This window comes from Saccostrea echinata, unplaced genomic scaffold, assembly GCF_033153115.1.
Source record: "Saccostrea echinata isolate AGI-Se365-2 ecotype Australia unplaced genomic scaffold, CSIRO_AGI_Sech_v1 ptg000009l, whole genome shotgun sequence".
NCBI classification, from domain to species: domain Eukaryota; kingdom Metazoa; phylum Mollusca; class Bivalvia; order Ostreida; family Ostreidae; genus Saccostrea; species Saccostrea echinata.
In genome coordinates this window covers 34,793,133-34,811,590 of record NW_026889758.1, presented here as the reverse complement: position 1 = coordinate 34,811,590, position 18,458 = coordinate 34,793,133, and the positions used below count along the sequence as shown (strand labels likewise).

General features: G+C 33.2%; 1 protein-coding gene across 1 annotated transcript in view; it reads right to left on the bottom strand.

Moving 5' to 3' along the window:
- Nucleotides 1–737: 737 nt before the first annotated feature.
- Nucleotides 738–18,458, bottom strand: part of LOC133182272 (dmX-like protein 2) — a 44,848-nt gene continuing 27,127 nt past the window's right edge. The window contains exons 30-49 of the mRNA XM_061317052.1: nt 17,220–17,536; nt 16,614–16,942; nt 16,361–16,470; nt 15,867–16,112; nt 14,025–14,188; nt 12,199–12,308; nt 11,894–12,024; nt 10,513–10,708; nt 9,646–9,760; nt 9,261–9,365; nt 8,432–8,479; nt 6,803–6,927; nt 6,177–6,318; nt 5,653–5,736; nt 4,625–4,685; nt 4,264–4,394; nt 4,021–4,098; nt 3,790–3,934; nt 3,312–3,529; nt 738–2,542 (exon numbers count right to left, since the gene is read on the bottom strand). Of these exons, the coding sequence (XP_061173036.1) occupies nt 2,333–2,542; nt 3,312–3,529; nt 3,790–3,934; nt 4,021–4,098; nt 4,264–4,394; nt 4,625–4,685; nt 5,653–5,736; nt 6,177–6,318; nt 6,803–6,927; nt 8,432–8,479; nt 9,261–9,365; nt 9,646–9,760; nt 10,513–10,708; nt 11,894–12,024; nt 12,199–12,308; nt 14,025–14,188; nt 15,867–16,112; nt 16,361–16,470; nt 16,614–16,942; nt 17,220–17,536 (3,065 nt within the window). The 3' untranslated portion in view covers nt 738–2,332. The remainder of the gene's footprint in view (nt 2,543–3,311; nt 3,530–3,789; nt 3,935–4,020; nt 4,099–4,263; nt 4,395–4,624; nt 4,686–5,652; nt 5,737–6,176; nt 6,319–6,802; nt 6,928–8,431; nt 8,480–9,260; nt 9,366–9,645; nt 9,761–10,512; nt 10,709–11,893; nt 12,025–12,198; nt 12,309–14,024; nt 14,189–15,866; nt 16,113–16,360; nt 16,471–16,613; nt 16,943–17,219; nt 17,537–18,458) is intronic.

The following is an 18,458-nucleotide window of genomic DNA, read 5'->3' as shown; positions in this document are numbered from 1 at the left end:
ATGAAATTGTAAAAAGTTTACAACGACAACAATGGCAGACTGATCAGAAAAGCTCACTTGAGCCTTCGGCTCAGGTAAGCAAAAAACAGAAAAGAAATAGGTTTCTGATATTTTAATGCAATTTCCAAGAAAACAATTTATATATAGTTATCTACATATGATCACAGACCAACAGCTTATTATCAACAAAATAAAAGACAAAAGATAACAATAGCACACAATACCAACAGACATATAACACAAAGGAACTACATATAGCTGTTATTCATACCAGTTACTAGACTGTATTGCTAATAGAACTATTTTAACATAAGTTTAATATGCTGATGAAAAGTTGAAAACATTCATTCAATCACGAAATTGATAAAACAAGAGTACATGGGCCACAACGCTCACCTGAATAACTATGGCCCAAGTTCTTGTTCTTCGTCAGTAAATCCTTCTTCCTACATACACCAGCGTATATTTCTATTTAAAACTTTGACTGCTCATTGTAGCCCCACCCTACCTTATAGGGTCATGATTTGACTTTGGCAAACCTACATTACCTGAGGATGCTTCCAAATAAATACATGTATGACTAATCAAGGCTTTCTTAAATCTACACTACCTGTGGATGCTTCCAGTATGACTAATCATGATTTTGATTTTGATGTTCCTGAGAAAAATTAATTTTTTTTTCTCTGTTTTCCTATGTAATACTTTGATTGCCCATTCTGCCCCCCCCCCCCCCCCACTTCCCTGCCCCTGCCAGTTATGATTTGAACTAACTACCTGAGGATGTTTCAATATAAATATGACTTATCTTGGCTTTGCTGTTCTTGAGAAGATTTTTAGATTTATCTGATATATACCCATGTAAAACTTTGTTCGCCCATAGTGCTCCCACCCTATCCCCAGGGGTCATGTTTTGAACAAACTTGAATCTACACTACCTAAGGAAGTTCCCATATAAATTACATGCATGATTAATCCTGACTTTGTTGTTCTGGGGAAAAAAGTTTCATCTTTTCTGGCCCAGTGGTTTTTGAGAAGATGACAGACAAAATTTGATCAGAAAAGCTCACTTATGCCTTTGGCTAAGATGAGCTAAAGAAAAAAAAGACATACAGTGTACTTAAATAAAACATTTATCACACATCTTGAATTGTTGTTTAGATGTATAGTACTGATGTAATTTTTTTCCCAATAGAATAAATAACAACAAATTAAGTATACCTAGAACAGTGCCTGCTTCCTCTATATCTTATAGAATGAGCCAAAGAAATCTATAAACATTGTAATGAACAATAAATAGGAGATTTCAAAAGCCTGACATACCTGGTACAGTGTACGTTATGTTCACAGAAAGTTTCTTTTCTAAAAAGTGGTTACAATATGTGTTGTGTAATGAGCTCCTACACTTGTTAAATATTTTTAGTATATAATAATTCAGACTTAAACAATTCACAGAGGTATATAGGAAATACAAATTCAACAATTAAGGAATGTTAGAGGATAATATCATTAAATCAGAAGAAAAAAAATCTGACAATACAAATATTTTCTGTTTACAGACTACCATTTATTATCAATAGCATGATTATGTTTATTTTCTATAAATAGACAAGACTAGAATGATGAACAATAGTACATCGCCACTCTCCTAGTGCATACACGCTTAAAAAAGACATACCTGGTACTTGAACAAAAATGGATGCAAAGTAGACATTAATGCCACAAAAATATCACATTTACATAAAAAAGGAGTCCTTGAAATCCAATTCCCTTCTGTAAACAGCAGTTTTATTTTTTGTTGTATTTGTATACGTTGACAAAACAATATCCACTTCCTTAAGGTCAAAGGTCATCTGGGGTGGGAGTTTAGAATTAGAGCTTACGGACATACAACGATACACATACATCTACACATACTACTGAAATACACTTCAAACCCTGACCCATAATTTACATTTACCAATCACAGAATATGTTAAGGGACTTATAATAAATAACTTAAAGTCAAATCAATGGCACAAAATAAAGAATTCCAAAAAATAAATAAGAGTCCTTCATAACAGCTGAGACAGCCCTTATGTTGAACACAATTAGATAAGGGTAATGTTGCCATAGCATTCACTTCTGACATTACATTCAGCTTAACTCACCATAACATATATTTCTAACATTCTTAACTCCTAAATCTTATACAGTGGTTGAATGTACATACTGTATCTCAGAATCCACTATTAACTTTTATAATATGAGCTCCATAAAATATGGTATGTGACCTTTCATGAAGTGATTTCAGTATGCATGCTACATCTGCCATGCACTGTTGTTAAATAATTTATTATGCTGTCCAATATCGCACCATGGTTTCCCTCTCTGGTAGTGATCGGAACTTCATGGACCCATCAATTCCACAAGAGAACAGATTATGTTCTGGCCCAATGGCCACCTGTGTTACACCTGAGGTGGAACCAATGTTCTTAAAAAATGTACTTTTACTGTGTTCTCCTGGGAAGCTGACAACCAGCTGATGAACATCCAATCCCCAAACCTAAAAAATACGGAAATTTGCAATTTCTGTCAACATGTTTTGTTTTTTGAAGGGTTGAAAGTTTTTTTTCAATATTTTAGAAATATGGCAAGTGGAAAGAAACTTTGACAGCTTACTTAACATTGCTTCTTATAAAGGATGAGAAAGTTGATTAGTGGAAACTTTGAATATTATAAATCATTCACCAATTTTGTCTACATATCCACATTGTCAAAGTTTCCATGTTCACAGTATACAGTATTTTTATACTTGTTTGATACAAATGTTTGCATTTATAATCTGTGTATAGTTTTAATCAAATAGATACTGTATATATGAATGCAATAGTTTCCTGTGACTGTATCTATTTTTAATTTCTACTTTCAACATGTAACTGAAGCAAAGGATATTGTAGAAGAAGTAAAATGACAAAAAGTGAAATCTTTCACTCAGAAAAATACTACAGTTGTGCTAAAGGAAATGATACACCTAATTCCCCACAATTAAAGCATGCAACTGCATCTCATTAAGTATCCACAACTGCAACACATCTGCAAGTTTGGATACCCATGAGATAAAGTCTGAAAATGATTTAATTACAGAGCTTAACTTTACATCTACAAATATACAGCATAATGCTGCTTCCAGTATACCCCACTCCCTTCCTTCAACTCCATTGCAAGGGGGTATAAAAATTAAATGTGTGACATGTAGACTGTACAAAAAGAATTTACACATTAACATCTATTCTCATCTTCAATTTTAAACAATAAAACTTTCAATCACTGACCTTAAGATCTCCCTCAGCAGATCCAGTGACAAAATACTCCTCCTCTGGGTCCATAGCTAGACATCTGATTGGTACATCATGTGCTTGGAAGGTGTGTCTAAGCTGTCGCTGACGGATGTCAAATATACAGACTTCCCCTTTGCGTCCTCCTGATATTAAAAGCTGGTGATGTGGAGCATATACAATGGCTGGACAGCCATGTTCATGACAGATGAATGCTGTGATTATACAAGGCAGATGATTTATATCACAGTTCTATACATTTCTATTTACTTTCAAATGTCCTAATTAAAGAAATAAAAAACAAATTAAAAAAAATATATTTCTGGAACAAAATATCAGAGGTTTGGCAGCAAATATGTCTACTCAATCTTTACTTTCAATTATGAACTAGACTTTTCTAAAGGATGTATAATGAGGTTTCCATCACACAGAACAGTCATTCTAATGTTTCTTTAAATCCCCGTTGAATACTCACAATGGACACATGCACTCCTAGGGGGCAGCAGTGTGTCCCATAAACACACATTTCTGCTCTCTGATGAATGCCCTGCTGTAGCAATGAGACTGGAGGAACCAATAAAGCTAAAGTCACTGGTGGTCTTATTGTGGCAACGTAAACTCTGCAAAGAAGCCAGGTGAATGAAACAGAAACACTTTTTTTCCCTTAGATATCTATTTCATATACTAGCATTCCTAATGTACATACCAGGATGGGTTTGGTGAAGTTGCTGCCTAGACCAACTTGCCAGAGACAAACATCTCCCTCAGTATCACTCACACAGCACTGAAAATAAACCAGGAACTATTTTATCATTTATGGATAAAACTTAATCATATGCCTAAAATGAACATGCTATAGCTACCAGAATCTTTCCATGTGAAATGTTTTTAAAAAAAGAGGAATGCTAATTTTAATTACAAAACTAAGCTGAAAACCATCAATTTTTACCTTATTTCCCTGGGCACTAAACAAAACCTTTGTCACTTTGGGAAAAGCTCCTGGTTGTCGTAGCATTGCCAGTGGTTGCATATGACCCCATTCATACAACCTGACACTTCCATCTGCACTGCCAGTCAAATCTTAAAGTACACAGAAGTTTTTACCTTCATTTCAGAAAAACTTCGTACAAAGGGACAATTACATGAAGAGTTCAACAATTTAATAAAAAAAAATTCAAAATCTAGATACATTGTGTATCATAAGAAATATTTTTTGTGACGATAAATGAATCAAATTAGAATGTTCTAAGGGTCCCTGGACTTTCAGGTGAACAGTAAACATCCTCAGTCATAACGGACAGTTAACTTACAGTGAGGAAGATTGGGATGGGGACCTATTCTTCTGACCCCTGCCACTGGTCGCTTTAATATCTGTAAGAAAACAATTCATTACCAGATTAATGTTTTGAAAAAAACGTTTTCTCTGTTTTATCTGTATAACATTGATTCTGCATTATAAGAAATAATGATCACTCTTGGTAAAAAATTTATACATTAAGGCAACCTCAATGTCAGTCACACATGATGGAATACAAAACACAACCTAAGCACAGAATGCTTCTGTCTACTCCTAGTTAAGTATTTCATCAAATACTTATTATTTTATTTTATGAAAAGCAAAACACAATATTAAATCTTACAAATAGCTGAAAATTACATAAACTGTTCATAGAACTACATGTAATTCACATCAATTAGTCAAAGCATGCTCTCGCATTAATAATTTTAACCTTCTGACCTTGACCTTTGGCCAAGTGAATTCAAATCTACAGGTGTCTTCATTTTACTACCTTTCACTTATATACTCGAAACAAAGATGTTATGTTGAATTTTTTTTTTTGACTTGGATATACTTTGTCACATGTTCACATATACATGTATATATGATAATCTTCACAAATGGACCTTCTTCTTTATTTAATTCTTTCTTAACTCCCAATCTACTGTGTTGTCCTCTAAGCATTCCCCAGCTCTATACAACATGTTCGGTATTCGAAATATATGTATTGTATGTATCACATCCAAGTGTTGATGGACAGTAGGATAGGCAAAAAAGTTATTCCTACATGTAATCTTAATGAATCTACATGTATTTCTTAACTACTATCTTTATCTAGTAATATCAAAACTTCCCATCAAAAAAGAAGCCTGACACTAGAAAAAAACACTATATTTGGCACACAAAAAATTGTGTAAGTACATACATCAAATATAGAATGTTAACACAGGAAAATAATAAAAGATCACTTGACTAGATATAAAGGACTCAGCTTGGAAGGATAAAACAGAACTGAACAGTGTTGGAAGCTATGCACACCACTGACAACAGCAGTCTTACCACACGCAGCAGACGATGACTCCTGTCATGTATCTGTTGTGAGATTTGGGGATTCGTTATCCCTGGGATGTTTATACCTTTTGTCTGACAGAGGTAGCAAGAGAGAAAGACAGAAATGTAACTTAACCCATATGTGCATGTGAATTTAATAATAGTTTTACAGAATTTCAGCTGTAAAAAAGAAAAAGAGATGTAGAAAATAACACTTAATGCATGCCTTAAATACAGAGTCATATGTGTATCACACACAGAAATGTAATTTATACTTTTCCAACACCTCAATTTGCTTCCTATTTCAAACATTTTGCAAACAGTTTTTCAAGACAATTTAATAAATATGAATAATATGCAACATGAAAAGCTAAATGTAAAATATATCTTACATATATACAATTGATATACACAATTAAATAGATTCACATACATGTACATGTACATATCATGACTAAGTGGTTATAATAGTTTTAACAGTACAGACAAATACATCAATAGCGGTAAAGCATAACCTTTGACCCTTGACTTACCACAGTAGTGCCACGTCCTGTTGTCCAGTTACTGTGACCTGGGGTATGTGGACTAGTGGCCGCTGAACTGTGCTGTGATGTTTGCGTGTCTGCTGGTGTCTGAACCACAAAGAAATCTGATTCATGTGCAGCAGGGGCAGGGCTAAAAGAGAAAGACTCGAATTATAAACAGGTAATTCATTTAAAAAAATATGTTAAATCATGCAGGTTGGATGTTCATTCTCTTTATTAAGTTATCTATTTGAATAAGAACATTCATAATTGATTCATAAAGTATATTCACTATCATGCATAACACTTCCAATTTTTTCTTGGCCTCAGTTTCTTATTTTAATAGTCTATGTACCAAAAAACATTTATGAGACCAGATCTACACATGCGTTTGAACATCAGGATCTCAAACATCAGTGTCTTGAATACTATGATATGTTGCAGTGATTTGGAAGTCCTAACCATTTTTTCATTACGTATTTTAACCAAATTCATGTATTTTCAATTCTTGAATATCTAAAAGGTTTTTTTTTCAGCTTCATCAAGTTCAAGATAACAAAGTTTGTCTGCATTTACATGTTATTAATGTTATGGAGGTATTTTGAGTAGATTGCACTACTAGATGTAGTATTTACTTTTTGATATACTCTATGTCCATCTCATTCTCATCCTCTAGCCAGGTAGGAGGGGTCAGTACTGGCCCAATGTCTAGTTCTATAATCTCCTTCTGGGTGGACAATGCCAGCAGATTAGCATTGGCCTAAAATACAGTTATAAAGAAGTCATCATAATCAACTTTAGTACAAAATTAATTTATTAATCAATTTATTTATAGAAATTTGTACAAAATTTATTTATTAATTAATTTATTTATTCTTTTTTTTTTTTTTGCATCCCATGTCCTTAAGGCTAACAAGAAAACAAAGGGAAATATATAGAATTTAATTTGAATTTTAATTTAGGTATTCTCCAATTGATTTGAGGATGTCAGAGAACTAAAATTTCCTAAATTATCCCAGCAAGAAAGAAAACCCTATCTTCTTTGTAGTGGAATATGAAAAAAAAGAGGAAAATTTTAAAAAAATCCCAAATCCAAAGTTTAAGACATATTTGTTAGATACATTTTAAACCGGTGAAGGAGGACTCCGTAAATTATCTGATTTAACCACACCCAGGCAATTCTCTTTTTATAAATCAATGCTGGCCACTGACATGAAAAATTCCTTTTAATTAATTCTGATTATTCATCATTTCCTACAACTCATATTGTTGCTGCATCTTAAACCTTTGTTGAACATTTTTAAAGTTTCAAGTTAATTGTTAATTTTTGTTTCTTGAGGCAGCATATTTTTTTTTATTTTCAAGCTTTCTTTCTCAATATAGCCAAAAAAATCCTGAAAGTATGTAAACTTCAAATGGTCACCTGATCCAAAGATTGACAAGGCTCTTTTGAGCTAAAAAAACCCCTCTCTCAATAAGAGTGACCCTGTGTTATATTAGTGGTATATAAACTTACATGTAGAACTGGATAAAATGTCTGCTGTAAAATTTACAGGAATTAGTATAATCACTAGAGGGTTAACCCAACACCATGTTTATACTCATACAAATGATTTTAGGCTACATGATAATATTTATGAAGACCAGTGCACTTTGTTTAAACTAAATGAAGATAAAGTTGTCAACAAAATATAAAAATATGGCTACTGCAACCAAAAAAAAAAAAAAAAATTTTAGTATTAATTGTTTCAGTTCAATACTGCTTGCATATTAGCAATAAGAATTTCATCATATCAAAATACATGTGTATCCTCTTCTAAGAATGAAAATATTAGCTTATTGAATCACTAAAAAAAAAACACAATAAAAAGTCTGAAAAATTCAATAAACTAGAGCCAATAAATGTGCATTGAACATTCACCATAAAATAAATTTTAAACAAAATCATCAGTCAGTTGCAAGTAACTGAAATGCAGGAAAACAGTATGGTGTACAATGCCTCAAAAATGCATCATATGATAATAATTATAATATACTCAAAGTAAAGTGTAAATTAATGAGACAGAAATAGATTTCAAATAAAACAATAACAGTGTATGTACAAACACAGCCTTAATATACTCAGAGAAAATTGATCAGAAAGTAAAAGGCTCAAAGTTAAAATTAACCTTAAAGTAGATTACATTGTAGATATATCAAAGTGAGTCTTAGATGGAGTAAGTCTGTGCTGATGATAATAAAAATATTACAAATTTTGTATTTACATTTAGGAATCTACTCATCTGTTCACAGTTAGAATATTCATTATTTATCTAAAAGCACAACAAGCAACAAAAGTCATTGATCTGCACTGAGAATAAATATATGTACATGAAACCAACATAAACTACAAATAATCAATGGCAAAATAGACAAAGTTAAAAACAAAATGGTGTTATCCTAGACCTGAAGGGTGCAAACAATTGTCTTGCAAATCATGGCTAATATGCAGTGTATACACAATTATGGTAATATAAAAGAACAAAATGCGTTGTGATTCCCTTTTCTGTGCAAAATCTCTTACAAATACCTAAGACATTAAGCAAATGATTTTGATTTTAAACAGTTGGATAAAATCTATCCCATCATCCCCTCCTATGGTTGTACATGTAATAGCACCCAAGACCCACAAGAATTAAAGCTCCAAACGAACTTCATAGTACATGTCTATGTAATTTTCTTCTACTTCTGGTATACATTAATAACACTCACCACAGATAGGACAGACTAAGAATATTATTTTGAATGACAATAAGAAAATGTGTATCATATTAAGGAAGGTGTATGAAAATGACACAAATTTAATTCAATAGAAATAATTCTATAATGAAATTTGTTTGAAATTGAAACATTCAGAACTAAATTTGGAATGATAAGTTAGACGAAAAATTATTTCTAAACTTAATTTGCAAAAAAAGAAGATAAAAAAAATAGGGGGAAATTTTTTAGAACTTCAAGAACAACAAAATTAATAAAAATCTAGATCAAATCACACAGCAATCTGCTAAGTTTCAACAAAGGAAATAAAATTGGTTTTCGCAAGAGATCACCTACCTGATTAAGAGCAAATGCTAAGATGATGTCCTGTTCTTTGTGAATGATCTTCATTGGCTCCTTGACCTTGAGATTATTCTCAAGGTCAGCTGGAGTGGTGGTCTCCTATCATTTGAAATCAAATTGAAATGTCAGGCAGGAATAGCAATTATATCATTATATGTACGTACCTTCATATTTTGCTAAAAAGGGTAAAAATGATTCAGTGCCAATGTACATGTATATAATCAATAACTGAATACATTAAACTAGACCAACTTCTTACCGTTTTCAGCAGAATATAGTAATTTATAATTAACATGGCACATTTTAACACTTTCTTAACTAGATAAACTCTCCCCACTCTCTCTTTTTTTCTCTCTCTCATAAAGAAACATAAACCTACTCCTGATTGGTTGATCTTCTTTCTAAATATATATCTTATGAACACTTCTTTTAGGGATTCCTGTTTGATGAGATGAAACCAGAGTCTTTTGATGGGTAATGTGGAATGGGAATCTCTGAAGAAAAAAAAATCATTTTGATATTAAAATATTCTCAAAATTGAAATCAATGTATAAAATACATACAAGTATTTCACACAGTATGACAATAATAATCATGCAGAACTTAAACGTCACATACTGTAGAATCAAAACAGCAAATTTTTCTTAAAAGCACATCCCTCGCTTTTTCTATATAAATTTTTGTACAATGATTGTGACCTTGTTATTATAACTTTCTGAGGATATGACACTTTTCTGACAATATAAATGAGCTACTTATCTATCAATAAGGCCAAAAAAAATTAATCAATAGTTTCTCAGGCACTGCCGCATCAGGTCAAAAACGGCCGCATTGATCAATTTTATTGACATTTTGAAAAGGGAAATAACTCAATTTTCTATTTTTCCAAGTTGAAAAAGAAAATTGAGTTATTTCCCTATTTATAACAATAATAAATAAACGTTTTTTTTTATTAGATAAACAATATTCTTCTAGTCTATACAGTCCTTTATTAATTAACTTTTAAAGAAATGTTTAGAATAAGATAATTTGAAGTTGAGTACATTATAATTAGTATATTAACAGAACAAAAAAGTGAGAATCATTTAATATTATCATTTTGTTGAAAGACTGACATGAAAAAAAGATACTTGCTTAAAAAAAAAACAAAAAAAAAACAAAAAAAAACCTGCCTGCCACATTGAATTTTGAAATTTTTGGCCTGAGAAACTATTAATTAATATTTTATGGCCTAATAGAAACTTACATGAAGGGTGAGTTAGAAGGATTTAAAAGAGCTTTGAACTTGGAATGTGGTTTCCCTGGAACAATGTCAACTTGAAGATTGGCAATGAAATCATCTGGAGGCCCAGCAAATAATTCTAGCTTCCCCTGTAAAACATCCATCCAGCGCTCCAGAGTTTTCAAAACAGCATGCATCAAAGGTGAACACACAGGCAACTCTGAAATAAAATTTCTTTCCAACTTTACTTAAAAGTAACACCATATGCATAACCAAATAATAACATTGATACTAAAGAAAAATATCTTTAACATATGTATTTCTCTAGGCTACTTGTATCATATTTTTTGTATTCAAGGATCAAAACAGAATGTAAAACTTATTTTTTCTTGAATAAAATCCTTTTTAATAAAAACAAGAGCACCGCTAAGCGGAGCATCCCCTCGCGCCAAGCACTTCACCGGTAATGGCAAAATTCTCAAGAGGGACGTTAATGAAGATACAATCAACTAGTTAAGTTTAAAATATTTAAAGGTAAAGAAAATAAAATATATTGCAGCACAATTTTAACAAAATCATCTTGGGATGGGGGGTGGGGGCATTTTCAAATTAAAGTGCATAACATCGTGGGGGAGGTGGGAATAACATGCATACGAAAGTGAGCAGTTTCCCTTATTCCTAGCAGAAACATATCACGTATGCTCTTAGTTTCAGTAATTTACCTACCTATGTAAATCTCAAAGTTGTATGCAATATGCATAAAATCTGAGAATACCCGCGGAAGCAATATTTTTTTGTAATAAAAAATGAAAATATACCGGTGTTTAGAGGTCACTGAAACTTGTGAAATGTCTTTATAGCTTTCGGGAATTACATGCGCCTCAAGAATAAATTCCATGTTGTAAACAGACACCTGTGGAAATTTGGTAATGAAACCGCGACGTTCATCAAATTATTTCAATTACTCAGCGTCAGAGATGACACTTTTAGTTTATACAGACTGTCTCAAGATACGCACAATAATATGACAATACGTAAATACAAAGTAGAACTTACTGAACTCTGAAGCGAGTCTGTCGAAGCGAACCGAATTTTCCAGGTTGATTAAGCGGAAGCGAGTATTGTCAAGTCGTACATAAAATTTCAGGGATTGAAGGTAGTAAAATCGCGATATTTTAAGAAATATTTTACCGATTAATTTGAAAATGAATAGGGTTCGTCCTTTTACAATGCCACATAAGTATGTGGAAGCTGAGAATTGATAGTCCAAAGGTTTTCTTTAAATCTTGCCCACAAGCTGTAACGGACACACTAACACACTAACACACACACATACGCACAGTAGCGATGCTATATCCCCTCCGCAACTAGTTGCGCGAGGGGATAATTAAATTCATTGCCTTACCAGGTAAATCTATTCCAACTAGTGGCAGGAATGTGTTAAAGTTATGAAGCACCAATTTAATGATGGAGTATCTGATGAGACTCCAGGAGTAAGATGTCGGATCAGTGTGCTGCTGAACACTTGATGTGGACCTGTAACATAAAAACTTACACATATGCATACACTAAACTTCACCTACTTTTTACTGTTTTCAGCAAAAATATACTATGTTATATTTAACATGGCACATTTTAACACTTTCTTGACTAGATAAACTCTGTCCCCCTCTCTCTCTCCCTCTCTATCTCTCTCTCTCCTAGCCTTACCAAGAATTCACTTTGGTGTCGTCTTCTGAATCATAATCAGATGCTTCCTCTGATGACAATGAATCCTCAGAATCATAATCAAATGTCCCCTCCACTGGGCTGGTAAAGGGCTGAAATGTACATTTTTAAACATTTTATATACATCCTAAATCATTAGTTATATTTATTTTTAATTAATATGTGCATTATTCTGTGCCTACCACCTACCAGAGATAATGCAGTAAATAAAATCATATATATTAAAGAGAAAAGTAACATTTCCTTTCATCCTACTTCTAGAATCTCTCATTTTTATTGCCACAAAGGTGAGAGAAACAGTTTATGTAGATCTATAGAAATATACCTGTGCAACAGACCTACATATACATCCACTGGCTTTGTGTGTAAACGGAGATTTCCACCATCACCTTATTCTATCAGGTTTGTTTTTCCTTGTTATTTTTAAACACCGAAGAAATGAGATATATATGTGGTCAAATCGGTAGACAGACACCTCGGCCCAACGACACCTCGGCCCGTCGCGCTTGACACCTCGGCCCTGACAGGTCGGCCCAAAATTATTGACACCTCGGCCCATACTAAAGACACCTCGGCCCAAGGAATTTTTTTTTTTTAGAATAATTATCTGTATTCACTATGGTAATATAAATGTATGTATGTTTATAATGACGATATGTATATGATAAACGGGCAAATAATTTCAGAATTTTTGAACGAACGACAGCATAGATGTCAGCTGCTGTATTTATTGAGTGGGAGATAGGAGATCTATTTATTTATTTATTTTGTTGCTTATGAAAATGCAACTTTATTCACTGATTTCATAATATTTAGAATTCTTTTACTTAAAAATCACTTTGTAGTAGGGGCGTATTGTACACTTAACTATATATAATAATTATATTTATAAACCAGTGCACAGTAGCATATGTCCTTAAGTATTCTGTCCTGATCAATAAGATGTCTTAATTGATTCTTTTTTTTTTTAATTTATAAACTCAACTTAACCTTACACAGATATAGAAGTTACGTTAACCTGATAGATCTTTGCGTAATATTAGAGCATAATGGATATATTTCCCTAAACCAACCAAGGAAGATATGTGGTTTGTACCCAACAATTGGATTAATTAGCCTGCTCGTAATTAACTCCTCATTGTCAACACCCCATATGACACGCGCTTGAGACTTCGAAGGATGCGCTGCGTCTTCTTGTTTGTTTAACGATTAGCACTATGTGATAGACAATTTTTTTTTTAATTACCGTCAATTTACTCTCGGAAGATTATTCAATTATTTTCTTTTTTATTTCATGGATATATATAATAATATAATCCGTCGCATATAGTCCCTATAATAATAAAATACTTAAGAAAATATCAAATAAATATGTTTAAAATAATACATTTTTGTTTGTGCAGAGGTGTCTTTTACGTGAGCCGAGGTGTCTCAAATCTTGGGCCGACCCGTCGGGGCCGAGGTGTCAATGGGCCGAGATGTCGTTGGGCCAAGGTGTCGTTGGGCCGAAGTGTCTGACATTCGTCAAATCCAATTGACCAGTCTTAACAATTTCTGCAGTGACATTTGAACCCTCAACCAATTGCAAGAAATCAAATATTTATGCCTCATATTCGGTGAACACAGGTACTTGACGTTTTAAACCTTTCTCTTTAATGATAAAAATATCCCCATACTATAATAATAACAATGTTATTATTATAGTATGGGGATATTTTTATCATTAAAGAGAAAGGTTTAAAACGTCAAGTACCTGTGTCTGTGAAAAAGTTATTTTTCATATGATCTTACTTTAAATGCTGACATACCTTTGTCATGAAGAATGTGACCATGCTGAGTTCTGGGGGTACAAACGTCTCCTTGACAGGTTTCTCTTTCATTGAGATCCCACTTTTACTTCCTCCTTTACCCCCTCCTTCCATCACTTTCTTCACCAGCCTCAGCCTCTGTTTGTCCACCTCATCTGTACCCTCTGAGAAAGAAAAAATTTACTGAAACATATATCATGGAACATGTACACTAACATTACTTACACTTTTACACCAAGTTACTGCAATTTAACATTACTATAGCATGTTAAAACTTCTATTTTAGTGAATTTTATTGCTTTCACAATTTGTTTCTCATTTAACACAATTCTAAATGCACAAAAAGCATTAAAATTCTCATAAAATTCACTAATAACCAATTATAGTTCCTTAACTTGTGTAAACAGTGCACATGCTTATTGTGCTTACAATGTACAGTGGGTTCCGTTTTATCTAATAGTCGTCAGCCTAATTTTATTAGAAAAGCCAATTATTAGAATAGCCGACTGCTCCATACCAAGTCCAAACATAGATGTATAGAGCTACATGGCATTGTATTGATAATACATAGTAACAAATTTACTTTTAGTGACTTTCCTAAAACAAATTGTTTTACTTACTTATGAATTAAATATGATGATATTTTTCAAATAAATAGACATATAAAAATTATTCTTTGATAGTTATTGCCATCTTTATTCAGCACATGTTTACATTCCTTCTTCGATGGTCTCCATTTTGGAAACGGAAGTAGACTGAATGCTTGACTATAATCCGTAAACTATTTCTCCCTGGAAAGATGGTACCATATATACTCACCTATAAGTCGGATTTTTGGGAGTTAAACTTTGGTCCAAAACTCTATGTCCGACTTATAGGCGAGTTATAATATGAATGGTATTTTAGAAGGTCAATCCCTCTAATATAAGCTTCATAAATACAACCGACTTATAGGCGGACCGACTTAAAGGCGAGTATATACGGTAAGTGGAAAATAAACAAAAATTTTAAATTGTTTCATTTTTATTTTTTTGTTTAATATGGTTACATATTTCATACTGTTTGTGACAATTCTCTGGTCAATGAGTTTACCAGTCTCGTACTTGTTTGCTAAAGAAAGATTTTAAGAGCCATGTGTAGAAAGATGGTATGAATTTTGAGATGTATATTCATACGGGTCGTTTGTGATTTTAACCATAAAATTTGCACTTAAAAGTAAACAAATATTAGGCCAAATGATCATGTTAAACGATTGAATAGGCTCATTATGATGCATTTCAATGTCCATGCAAACTGTCATACACAAGCTAATCAGTTCAATAATTAAACTTTCACATCGGAAAAATTGTAAACAATTGTCACAATTAACAAGGATTTTTTTCGCGTAAAAGCTGTGCCGAATCGCGGAAAAATGAAACTGCGATCGATCTACCGTGCCCACTATTAACACAGTTAAGGTGCCTAAGTGCATCCAGCTGTAACTAACCCCTCATTGTTGTACTGAAGGTGAGAGGTGTCAGACATATACAAAGGCTTCATATAAGAAGTGAGAGGTGTGAACAAGGTGATGATTATCAAAAAACACTATGATAGTCCAAATTTTTGTATCAGATAAAACGAAATTCCAATATTTTCTCATCAGAATATCAGAAAAATTATCAATAAATAAAGAAATGTGCTCTGATATTATACTGAAATAACCAAAATATTAGCTAAACCCCTATCCAATTAAATGGAATCCACTGTATTCTACATGTACGTTGTCTGCATCTGAGTTGCAGAATATGAAAAATTCTTCATTTTATAATCATGATAGAATTTCACTGCTTGAAATGTCCTTACTTAAAGGTACAGGAGAATCAGACACCCTGAGGACCGTTCTTGCCCCTCCCCCAAACAAAGCACACCACATCTGTGTGACAAATCGATGGGCGATGAGCCGATATAACATGCTGCAGTCGTGTGTTGCCAGGGCAGTCACCAGTAGACTCACATACACTGCTACTAACGTCTCACACAGAAGAATGTGAAGTTTCTGGGCATCCTCATCCTTCTCTCTGGCCAACATTGCACGTAATCCTTGAACACCTTCAAAACCAATAACACAATATGATTTTCGCTTTCTGATTTAGCAATCACAGATACACGATATTTAATAATAGCTTTCTTTAATCAATTTATGAGAGAATATCCACATTTTCATGCTTTCAAATTACTTTTCTTAAGATTAGCATTGCTCTGTAAGTTTGAGGGGTTTTGTTTAATACAAGTACATTTTCAAAATTAAAAAGAATTCTGTTTCTCCTTCTGTCTAACTATTATGCAAAGGAACATACCTGGCCATGAAGCTGGAGATGTGTTGATTTCATCCCCAGCACTTGATTTCCGTCGATACCTCTGAACGCCTGCCATTAAGTGACCTGCTTGAGCACTGGTAAAATTATGACTGCAACCAAAACAAAGAAATCCCATCAGAAAATTACAAAAAATCGTAAATCGTGAATATTATGGTTTTAGAAAAATTTTTAGTATTAAAAATATATATATGCAGTAAATACATTGTTGTAAAATTCTGTCTCCAGATCTCACCTAGTAAACCCCTCCAGAGTGGCATCACTTGTCTCATTAAGGGAGACCACAAAACTATCACAGTCACACAGACACTGGTACACACAGGCTGACAAGGCCAGGCTAAGGTTACGCATTGTCAGTATGGTGTTTATAGCACTGCTGATTCCCGGAGGTGCCGTCATCTCTATCACAGAGTGGAGAAGATCCTGTGTCATACATTGTATGTGTTTGATGGGGTCCGCCACCACTGTCTTAGAGCTGGCAATGCTGGCAGAGAGGAGGGGAAGAGTGGTGGGGAATGGCAAAGGGGAAAACAACTGCTGCTGAGGCCTCTCTTGTTGGTGTTCCTGTTAAGCAAATATTTTGTTCAATTCACCAAAACCCACCTAAGTTCAATATAACAACCTTTCAAAATTATGCTTTTAAAATTCTTGAAGGCAGAAAGTGAATACAATGTAGATTAGGATGTTCTTCATTTAGAACAAATGTATTTAAGAAAGTTGACTGTAGTTAAACAAATTTAAATCTCTTCTTCATGTGTAATGAAAATCATTTTTATAAAAAAAAAAAAATATTGTAATTATTACAAATTACAAAAAAAATTGACAAAAAAAATAATCTTGCCTGCAATAGCAGCAACAATTCCATCTGGACTGAGGCCAGCCCACCTCCTCCTGACCCCTGTAACATACAGTAACTGGCCAGTGTCCGGAGCAACTGGTGGTGCATCTTAAGCCACTGCTTCCTCCTGGACATACGCTCCAGTTTGGCTTCAAAGTCCATCTTTTCAGCCAAAATGACTTCATGGAGTGTTGGTTTAATGGAAATTGATGAGGAGTCTGAACGCAAGGATAGTGACCTGTTCAGCTTTCTTTGTGGTGCATCCAGTAAGAATGAACTGCCCTCTTCTACTGATGCATCTAGTATACTTGCATTGCTCTCTGTTAAAAAAAGTATACATTATACATAAGAATTGTCTTTAATGCCATCCCATGAAATCAACAATTACAATTTACAACAAGAGCCTCTATGCTGTAGAAGCTAATTTTGTTTTGCTTTTTTTGCATAATGCTGTATGACTTTGTGCATGGTCTTTCAAATTATTAGAATCTTTTGCATGTTAAGCAGAAGCTGGAAGATTTCAGAACTTACCCATCCACTAGCACGATCATATAAATATATCACATATCATTTACCGTTTGTGACTTCATTTTAATTTTGTGACCTTTTTTTTAATCCAGCATATGGTTTCTTGCAAACTCAATTTTTCACCTTCAACAACTGTTAATATTTCCTGAAGTAACACACTTGTCAAACTCATATTTAAAGAGCACTTTACAACACAGCTAAATAAAGCGCTAGAACTACATACTTTAAAACATTGCCAAAAAAAAAGAATCACTTTGGCATAGAAAACTAAAAGAAACTTTGCTTTTTAGCCACAGTTTGATTTTCACTGACAAAAGACCTCAGGTATATACCATAACAGCTACATGTAGTATAAAAAGTAAGGTATTAAAGAAAACAGTAGTGAGATTCATGAATTGTCAATATAATGTACTAGCAGTCTAGATACATCTCACAAACTGTTCATTAATTTTCTCAAGATTATTAACCATTAGTAAGATTTTTAGAAGTATTCATCAAATGTATAATATCTATAGAAATATAAACCATACATGTAATTCTAGTTGTTTTAGATGGGTTGGTATAATTTTTCAGGATGAAAATACCATAGGAAAGAGTTTTCCTTGACACCAATGCAGAAATAAAATACTAGTATATTGAAAAGGATTTTTAAATCAGGAATCTGTAGACTCTGGTAGACTTTAAATAAAATGCAAGGCATGCAAAAATAAAAGC